Source organism: Aulonocara sp. 'chitande type north' Nkhata Bay, linkage group LG10 (genome assembly GCF_057382095.1).
Source record: "Aulonocara sp. 'chitande type north' Nkhata Bay isolate Kocher_YH1m ecotype deep benthic linkage group LG10, A_spYH_male_GT1.1, whole genome shotgun sequence".
Classification (NCBI taxonomy): domain Eukaryota; kingdom Metazoa; phylum Chordata; class Actinopteri; order Cichliformes; family Cichlidae; genus Aulonocara; species Aulonocara sp. 'chitande type north' Nkhata Bay.
Window position 1 is genome coordinate 10,846,454 of NC_141353.1, and position 10,249 is coordinate 10,856,702.

Genomic DNA, 10,249 nt, shown 5'->3' on the forward strand with positions numbered 1-10,249 from the left:
ATGCACTGGCTTCAGCAGCGGAACACGTCTGGCACTGCGGGATTTGATTCCCTGCCGTTGTAGTGTGTTACTGATGGTGACCTTTGTTACTGTGGTCCCAGCTCTCTGCAGGTCATTCACCAGGTCCCCCCGTGTGGTTCTGGGATCTTTGCTCACCGTTCTCATGATCATTTTGACCCCACGGGATGAGATCTTGCGTGGAGCCCCAGATCGAGGGAGATTATCAGTGGTCTTGTATGTCTTCCATTTTCTGATGATTGCTCCCACAGTTGATTTTTTCACACCAAGCTGCTTGCCTATTGTAGATTCACTCTTCCCAGTCTGGTGCAGGTCTACAATACTTTTCCTGGTGTCCTTCGAAAGCTCTTTGGTCTTGGCCATGGCGGAGTTTGGAGTCTGACTGTTTGAGGCTGTGGACAGGTGTCTTTTATACAGATGATGAGTTCAAACAGGTGCCATTCATACAGGTAACGAGTGGGGGACAGAAAAGCTTCTTACAGAAGACGTTACAGGTCTGTGAGAGCCAGAGATTTTCCTTGTTTGAGGTGACCAAATACTTATTTTCCACCCTGATTTACAAATAAATTCTTTACAAATCCTACCATGTGAATTCATGGATTTTTTTTTACATTCTGTCTCTCACAGTTGAAGTGTACCTCTGGTGCAAATTACTGACCTCTGTCATCATTTTAAGTGGGGGAACTTGCACAATCGGTGGCTGACTAAATACTTTTTTGCCCCACTGTATTAAATCTCCAGGTTTTACTTGTCGCAATGACCTTCTTACTTATTAGAATTACAGACGCAGGAGCATGATCACTGACAGCTGTTTTTGTTTTTGTAAAGATCAAAAATGTTCCAGACTAATTCAGACACATGTCGATGCAATGGTTGTCTAGTTATCTCTTTTTTTAACTACACTTTTTTTTTCTCACATCTGACATGACTCAAAGAAGACAATTGTTGTATTTGTTAGTTTTTAGTTTTGTTAGAATAAACATTAATGAAAACACAGATGTCACAGCAGTTCTTTAATCAGAGGATAAAAAGAATGAAGAAACACTAAATTTTAAAAAGAGAAGATAATTGAAAATAAACACATTTGTCACCATGTGCATTGTAGTCAAGATTCTGAATATGGAATATTTCAAATTTAAATTGTTGCTCTCCATTGCCATCTATTATTCCATACATCCATTCTCCTCTGCTTACACAGTTCAGGGTTGGTGGGGTGTCACCCTGGAAAGGTCGCCAGTGTGTCAGCTTTAATAAATTCAAGGCTTAGCATCACTGAGTATATTGATTCAATAAAATATCATCAAGCTAAACATCGGCTACACTGGAGCATATTTTAATGAATTTCAGTTTTATGTATATGCTGCCAATTCACAAAAACAATATCCTTCCTTTAAATCCAGAATCAAATTTAAAGTCCTGCTTCTCACATACAAGGTCTTAAATAATCAGGCCCCATCTTATCTTAATGACCTTGTAGTACCATATCACCCTGTTAGAGCACTTCGCTCTCGCTCTGCAGGCCTACTTGTTGTTCCTAGAGTATTTAAAAGTAGAATGGGAGGCAGAGCCTTCAGTTTTCAGGCCCCTCTTCTGTGGAACCAGCTTCCAGTTTGGATTCGGGAGACAGACACAATCTCTACTTTCAAGATTAGGCTTCAAACTTTCCTTTTTGCTAAAGCATATAGTTAGGGCTGGACCAGGTGACCCTGAATCCTCCCTTAGTTGTGCTGCAAGCACCTTCTATTGTTGGGATTTAGTACAATATAAATGAAATTGAATTTAAAGTTTAATTCATTATTTAATTCAATTTATTTAAAAACTCTTTAGCTGTGTTTTAAAACCAAAAAACGAGGAACCAGTTCCCTTTTACATGGCAAAAAGCATATGACCACTGAAAGTGGAGTAGTGATGCTGATCGTCATATATTTTATACTGTGACCACAGACGCATAAAGACCTGATCTCCAGCCTCTAAAATCAACGTCACGCCATTAGAAGAACTTCCAAAAGTAGACTCTTTTTGATCCCATGCTGTAACTACATGCATCCCATTCCTTACTAACACAGTACATAAACCATGTGACGAATTTCCAGGTCCAGCTACGTGAAACTCAAAGTGGTAGGCTCCTCTCACTGGTGCAGCAAAAATACCTGTGGGACATTTGATTTGGCAGGTTAGACAGAAAATGTTGGAACACCTGTAACCTCAGAACAGACTTTCAGTGTTATTACCGGTGTGTGGGCTGTAGGCACTTCCAACGTTTGTGAACACATTGTTGTAGATCAGAATAGTGTGTGAGTCAAAGGGTCCAATAGTTTGACATTCTACACTCTTTATAGAGGCAGAGAACGCCACCTGCCGGACTGGGAGAAAAAGAAATTCAATTCAATTTTATTTATATAGCGCCAAATCACAACAAAAGTCGCCTCAAGGCGCCCTCAAATGACCAAAGTTATTTTAAACTTATTGTTTTTGAGCCTCTTCAAAACAGAAATACCCACTTTTCAAGGGAAGATGTTTTACAATCAAACACAAACCAACAGTTAAAAACATGTGATTCTGCACCACCCAGTTTCTTAAATATTACATTCAACTAACGTCACATTTGACTGGTAATGTGCATTGAGTGCTGCAGCAGTCAAATCAAATCAAATCAAATTCAAATTTTATTTGTCACATACACAGTAAGATATGCAGTGAAATGCTTAGACAACTGCTCGTGACCTAAAGAAAAAAAAATATGAATAGGAAATAAATATGAAAATTAAAATGAAGGGTAAATTTAACTAGGAAATTTACCCTTCCAAAGTAAGAGAGAGAAGCCTTTTTTCTTTTTCTCTTGTTCATCGTTTGGAGAGTTGTCCTTTGTTTGTCTTTTTTTCAGTTGGGGCTAAGTAGGGAGCGTTAAAAATTTTGCATGCTGGTCTGGAATTGCTCACTGAACTTTGGACTGGATTCCAGAATACAGATATTTAGTGAACTGCGCAACGTACACTGTCCTGACTTCCAAACATTAAAGCTTTGGTGTAAGTACAGATGTGTTACACATGCTTTGCAGATAACCATGCTGTAAAAATGCACATCAATTTTAACAAATCTATGAACGAGAGCCAAAACCTTTTTTAAATAATACCTTGTAGCTGCTGCTTCAACTTTTCAGTCTCAGTCATCTTGCTCTCCAGCTCTCTCAGCTTTGCTTCATGGTCTGAAGAAAAGAAGAGAGTGACCAAGACTTGCTTTTAAATAACATTAAATGTTATTATTTAAATAAAATTTAAATAAAATAAAATGTTATTATTTAAATAAAATTTAAATAACAACAATGATAACATTTAAAACATATATATTGTCCTTTTTGTGAGTTTATTTCCTGTGCTTGTGTCATTGAGTTGCCATTAAATGCCTGGGAGAGTGCTATGATCACACCCTTGGTAACAGGAACAACATCTGCAAGTTTAGGTACTGGATTTATCAAAACGGGCTCTGACCTACGATATACCAGTGACTGTGTTCGATGGAGTGAAGAAGAGAGTGAAAAACATTTGAAGCAGTGGCTTGGCATCCCTGCTAGCTTAACAGCAGCGAGAATCTAGATCAGATCAGGGCAGCTTCAGCTTTACTCCCATCTGTCTTGGAGGAGTTCAAGTGGGTTGAACACACACACACACACACACACACACACACACACAAACTGTGTCCCAAAACGTCGGCTGCATCCTTCGGAGGACCCGGCCTTCGCGGCCTCCTTTGAAGACCGAGAAGGCTGGAAATGCGAGGCTGTGAAATGGGTTTACTTCCTGGGCTTAAGCCCGGGTTGTTTTGTCAGAAGCCCGGGGTCTTTTGGAGTGTAATTTTTTCATAGTTAGATGTCTGGCTGACAACTGTATAAAACAAAAACTACACACAATATTCGAAGCACATAGTGCACACTGTGGGAATTTACAACTGTGCGTCATACCCTGATATTGGTATGATCCGAGCTCAGGCACTAAGCGACTGAGCGAGGGGGCGGGGCAGCTGCTGCCTGCGAGTGCGCTGTTGGAGAAGCACAGCCAGGCAGACAGAGGAGAGCTTAAGTTCCACCAGGTACCAAAGCAAATCATTCGTACAGTACAAATAATGTAAATATGACGGTGCATCACGAAAGATTGATATCAAACTGATCACTTGACCCATGTTACGTTACTTGCTCTTCAAGTGAATCAACAAACGGCGAAATGAAAAGCCGAACAACAAAGCTGTTTCTTTAGAGAGTCTCAGCTTACGTGTGTTTATTTCATATTTTCAGTTGTTTCCCTCCACGGCTAAATAAATCAGTAATGCACTGATATACAAGAATGGACATAAGGAGCTTCTTTCAAAGAAAAAACTCAGGTAGATGTTATTTTATATATTATGCTTTGTATGTTGTTCAGTATATTTCTATGCAAAACAAGAGGAACTTCAATACACAGCAGTATATTCACAGCTGAAACCAGATATTTACACTTTATGGAAAAACACAAGAACATTTTTTTACTGTACAACATCAATTTAGAGTAAACTTGTTCTGTTTTGGATAAATAAATATTGAAATATCTTTTGAATGAGTTAAATGTCAGAATAAAGAGAGACAGAGGGAGAGAGAGGAACAGAGATGAACAAGAGCAGGTGAGACACACCTGTTAGTCACATGGTTGTTTGCCAAAAGTATCACCGTATCACAGGTCCTCATGTATCTCGTACCTCGTGTTTCTTTTTAGGTTTGCTATTTTTCAAATTCTATATTTATTAAGTTATGCAGCTTGTTTGCACAACAAGGCTAAATAATTATATAAACTTTTCTCAATCTAAATATTGTACTTTGGTATTATTAAAAAACAAGTGTAGTGCAGGTCTATGATGATTTTTAGTGCTGCTATCATCTAGTTCTGATTCTGGTTCTGTCTTGGTTAAGTCCTCAGTAGTCCTGATTTTGAACTGTTGTAGTCCTGTTTTAATTCTGGATCAGTTCTGGGTCTGGTTGAATCGGGGTTTAGTCCTCGTGTCTTGATACAGCCCGACTTTGTTCTGCCTCGCTGCTTAATTAAAAAACGAGTTTAAGGTGTCCTGCACATGTGATATATATTTTTCCCTATATGAAGTCATTCTTTTTTGAACAAAACTCAAAACAGAGCCAATTAATCTTTCAGTCATTTCTAACCCCCCCCCCCCCCCCCCCCAAACCATCCCACATGCATACTATCCTTTAGGGCTAAGCCCCGGGTGTATAAAATGTCGGGCTCCTCTGGTCTGTGCCTTTACTGTTTCCCTCTGAATGACACAACACTTAGCCATGTGCCATAGACTGTAGGTAAAAGATGGACATGCACATACTTGTTCATTCTGATTGGGGATATTGGCAGCTGAAAAACATTTAGAAATCACTCAGTCACGTCAAATCGGTACTGAATCAGTACTCAACATACTGAGTAATGGCAAAATGATGCCACCTTGTGGGCAGATTTATATCACACTGTTTAATCTTCACCCAGAAAGTGTCAAATTGCAAATTTTGAAGCCAACATGATAACTTTATCACACCAACACAGTGAGGGTCCAGCTTTTCAGATCCAATTAAAAATCAAATCACTCAAAAAGATCCTCTGGAAAAGAGTAGAATTCTTAGAGTTTCTTAAACAGGGTCATATAAACAGCATTAATCAGTACAATATAGCGAGACAACATAGCAAAAGTAAACAAGCAACGCGAAGCAAACCCTGGGGTGTAGAGCCTTAAAGCACAAACAGCAAAGACACACTAAAGGACAGACAGTAAAAAAGCAGCATGGGGTATATCTGACCCTCCTTTATATCGGATCAGTGACCCCTCCTCCTGCTGGGTGACTTTCCATCCTTTGTTCTTTGTTGGTCTTTGTTGTTTACCTGATAAGTTTTTTTCTCAATTCTACAAATGTCAATATTATCTCAATTATTGATGTAATATGTTTGTCAATACTATTCCCCAATCAGTTGTTAATTCTACTTGCACCTTGCTCTTTTCTTTTAATCTTACACTTACGAGCACCAGTCAGGTATGCTTGCTAGAAGTAGGCGACTGTCTATGCTAAGAAAGGGGTTTTCTCACCTTCTGGCAGCTGAGAAAACAGAATCCCAGGTGCATCCACCGCAGGCCAGGTTTGTTTACTGTATAGGCTATGAAAGGGCTGGACACAATGTGGGGCGGTACAGATGAACGTCCCAGTGCATGCTCTAGCAGTGCCAAGCTGAATTAACCCTATGTTTGGACTAGTCACCGTTGGCCTTAACACAATCAAAGGTTTGACCTAAAGATGTGGGTCTTATGATTTGAACATGTAGGTTAGATGCACATGATTCCATTAAAAAATATTATAATGTTCTAAATTTAACACTTATGTATTAAAGATAAGATAAGATAAGATAAGATAACCTCTATTAGTCCCACACGTGGGAAATTTGTTTTGTCACAGCAGGAAGTGGACAGTGCAAAAGTTATGAGGCAAAAATTAGAATACAATAAGAATAAATACAGTACACAACTGTACAGAATAGAATAAAATAAAATACTATATACAGTAGAATAAAATAAAATAAATATACAATAATATAAAAATAGAATACAAATACAAATACTATATACAACTGAGTAAAAATACAACGATGACAGAAAGGATTATTGCACTTAGTATTATTGCATATGTATGGATGTGTGTGTTTGATCAGTTAAAGTTAAACACTCCAATTATTCCTGTGATAAAAAAAATATTCTGTTTCATAAGAAAACACATAACCATGAATGTTGGTCATTCCTGTTTCTGACCTTCTGGATATTTCTGAAGTCACATTGATGTATGAAACTGTACCTTGATTCTCTCTCTGTAGGACAGTGATCCGCTCTGTCTGCACAGCCAATGAGGCGGTCAGCTCTCTCAGCGCAGCGTGGATGTCCTGTGGACAGGACTGTTGCTCTGCAGTCTCAGTCTGATCTGCTGAAACAGAGCAGACCAGAAGCAAAAGTGGGAGAAACATGATGATCTTCATTCTGTCAACAGAAACCTGCTGTATAACTGTCATCTGTTAATCTGAGAGTTTTATAACGAGGGGAAAAGAGGCGTGAATGAGGAGGTTTCTGCCGCACATGTCCCCTCATCCTCCACCTCACACACTGCAGGACCACGCCTCCTACAGGTGCTGTTGGTGAATGATTGAAGAAGCAGACTGCATGAATAAACAAACAGGGTCATGTAAACAGAGCAGATGAACAGATAGCTAAATATCTCTGTTAGCATCCATAGTGAGCTCTGGTGTTTAACATCATAGTGATTATTCTGTTGAAAAAAGAGGTTTAAAGAAATATTTTGTGGAAGACTGAAAAACAGACTCCTTACATGTTTAGACCAACTCACCTCCACTCACCTGTTTACATGCCTATGAATAGCTTTACACCATAGTAAGATTTAAATAGGTTTAAACATCTTGAGCATTCAAGTTTTTGTTGTTTTGAATGACTGGTTTTAATTCCTATTAAAGTGAACCTGATTGTCTTTGCGCACTTTCATCTGTACTTCGACCCAGATAAATATCTCACTCTAACATAAAGTTTATTAATATCAAATTTCTGTGGCAATGAATTGAATAGAAACAAAAAAAGTTCACAGGAAAAAGTCCCTGTGACTGTTCCTTTAAGGGCTCCAGACTCATCGCAGGTCTAATTAATGGACTATTTTAACAACACAGTTATCAGGCTGTCACTGCTTCCTGTTAACAGTGTAAACTTTGACTTTTTAACATGTTTGAAATTAAAATGATGAACAGTTTATCTTGATGTGCTGATCAGCCTGTTCTGCAGCTCTGAGGCTGCAAAAACCCAGACCTTCCCTCTCTTTGCCTAAAGCTATCCAAAGCATTTGAGCCATTTCTGATATTTTGTGAACTTTGTCATTTATTGTATTATTTAATTTCGTTCAATCTGTTACTGTCCTGGAGCAAACATAACCCACATACTTTCCTCAGGGATTAATAAAGGATTCTGACCCAGATACATCCAAAGTCCAGTTTTGTGAGTACAGAAAACACATGATATTTGCTTGTGATGGAGCAACGGGAACTGATGACACTGTATGGGGGGGGGGGGGTTGACTGACCTCTGGGACTCTCACCACCTCTGTCTGCCTCCAGGCTTCTGGGGGTCATCATTGCGGCTTCACAACCTCATTGTCATTGTGCATTTGTGACAAAGACACAGGCATTCTTACACTCTCCATCTCTCTCACGCACACATTAACACACACACACCATAGGAAGACTGTTGATGTTGTAATTTCTAATTTTTTGTGTTACAGCAGCTGTATGCTTGTTTTTGTACTCTTTGTACTTTCCCTCTTACACGTGCAGCAGCAGGAGATACATTGTGCATTTGAAGTTTTCCTCATTCCTCCTATTTCTATCCCCCCACCCTTCCTTTTTTGTCTTACCTGTCTTGGCTTATACATCGTTATACTTATACCACATATAATGTTATACAGTGGTTGCAAAAGTATTCGGCCCCCTTGAACTTTTCCACATTTTGTCACATTACAGCCACAAACATGAATCAATGTTATTGGACTTCCACGTGAAAGACCAACACAAAGTGGTGCACACGTGAGAAGTGGAACGAAAATCATACATGATTCAAACATTTGATAGAAATATCACAGTTCTGTAGACTGTCAACAGCTTGTGTCATTTAAAGTTACAGGAAATTGTGCGTTCTGCAAACACGCATTTCCCATCACTCCTGTTTGTGCAACAGTGATGGGAATTCATTCAACTTTATTTCATCACATGTCTGGAGCGCTGACAGACTGATGGATTTTTCTCTTTCACAACCACAAATTAGTCAATTCTTATTAAGAAGAACAAAAAGTCAAAGATTCTTAGAAAAACTGAAATTAATGAATTTTTTTAAATTTAGGTTTTATCACGTCAAACTCCATGCTGCTGCAGAGTACTTTGTGCTAGAGGAAGGAGATCAGCTGACTATTGTTTTATCTGCTGAGCTGCACTGTTACAAAAAACATCCTAAAACAACGGTAATGTTCCGGCAGCTGGGCGCCAAAATACGACCGTGAAATAACAGAAAATAACTGTCCCATAAAAATACGGTTATTTCCAGTAATGAAATTAGAGTTTGTTGCGCTAATTTGACATGGGATTCTGCCTTTTCCAAGTGCTTTTAGACATTAAATTAGGAACATTTTTACGCGATCAAACAATGAAATTACCTATAAACAAGGTCACTGAATGTGGAAATATGAATCATAATACGTAAATGTACAGAAATATACAGTTAACCGTTGGTTTGAACAGTAATTGATTGCATGCCCTGGGACAGACTGACAGAGGCGAGGCTGCCACATCTGCCCCTTTGGCCATCACTAGTAGGCGGTAGGTGAAGAGTCCTGACCACGGACACAACGACGAAGAGCGTCCGAGCCGGGGCGCGAACCGGCAATCTTCTGATCACAAGGCGAGCTGCCAACTCTTGAGCCACGAACGACCTAACAAGCAATGATAATAATACTTATGTGATGAAACACAAGCTTATAGGGATCATTTTATATACTTTTCCATAGCATTACATTTGAATTCGATCTTTCAAATAACGGACAGATATTTGTGAGATCATGATACATTTGTGAATGTATTTTAACAATCTAAATATGCATATGCACAGACAGATACATTTAATAATCATGACAATTATGTTGTATTACATTACAGTGATTTAACGTTAATTTACATTCAAAATGTGAAGTCAAAGTCTATTTACGTAACTTTAATGATATTCTACAAGAACAGAACATTACTGTAAAATACCTTCATATTAGGGTTTTTTCCTATGGTCGCAGCCATACCCGCGACCTTGTTGTTAGTTCACATTCATTGGCCGATGCTTAGCGTCATGTTATTTATATTAATTGCAATTCCTACCTCTACATTTCTTTTTCAAAATATATAATTAGCACAGCGTGTCCGTGCAATGTTTTACACTGTGTCATGCAGAGAAATCTTAACAAAGAAGCTCACAGAGAGAGATTGAGCTTGTTATTTAACCCCAAGCTGGTGGGGGGAGCTCCTTATTAAAACACTTGCCGTGCTACTATGTGCCTCAAGGTTCAACAACAGCACAACAGAAGTCACTCATGGTACAGCACTCTCTCTACAAAACAACAACTGTCAGTGACGCT

General features: G+C 38.9%; 1 protein-coding gene across 1 annotated transcript; it reads right to left on the bottom strand.

The window, feature by feature from the left end:
• Positions 1 to 1,018: 1,018 nt before the first annotated feature.
• LOC147320318 (complement C1q-like protein 2) lies at positions 1,019 to 7,115 on the bottom strand. The gene is made up of 4 exons (XM_086308198.1): positions 6,881 to 7,115; positions 3,152 to 3,223; positions 2,250 to 2,381; positions 1,019 to 2,168 (listed from the first exon to the last, which is right to left on the bottom strand). Exons 1-4 carry the CDS (start codon positions 7,089 to 7,091, stop codon positions 1,885 to 1,887), a joined length of 699 nt encoding a protein of 232 aa, XP_086164324.1. The 5' UTR covers positions 7,092 to 7,115; the 3' UTR covers positions 1,019 to 1,884.
• Positions 7,116 to 10,249: the final 3,134 nt, after the last annotated feature.

What these genes read in the sequence shown, in the direction of transcription:
- LOC147320318 (XM_086308198.1), bottom strand. Translation starts at nt 7,091, where the DNA reads ATGACAGTTATACAGCAGGTTTCTGTTGACAGAATGAAGATCATCATG. An exon ending in CCTACAGAGAGAGAATCAAG is followed by an intron (nt 3,224 to 6,880) that starts GTACAGTTTCAT and finishes TCTTTTCTTCAG; the next exon opens with ACCATGAAGCAAAGCTGAGA. An exon ending in GTTGAAGCAGCAGCTACAAG is followed by an intron (nt 2,382 to 3,151) that starts GTATTATTTAAA and finishes TTTTTCTCCCAG; the next exon opens with TCCGGCAGGTGGCGTTCTCT.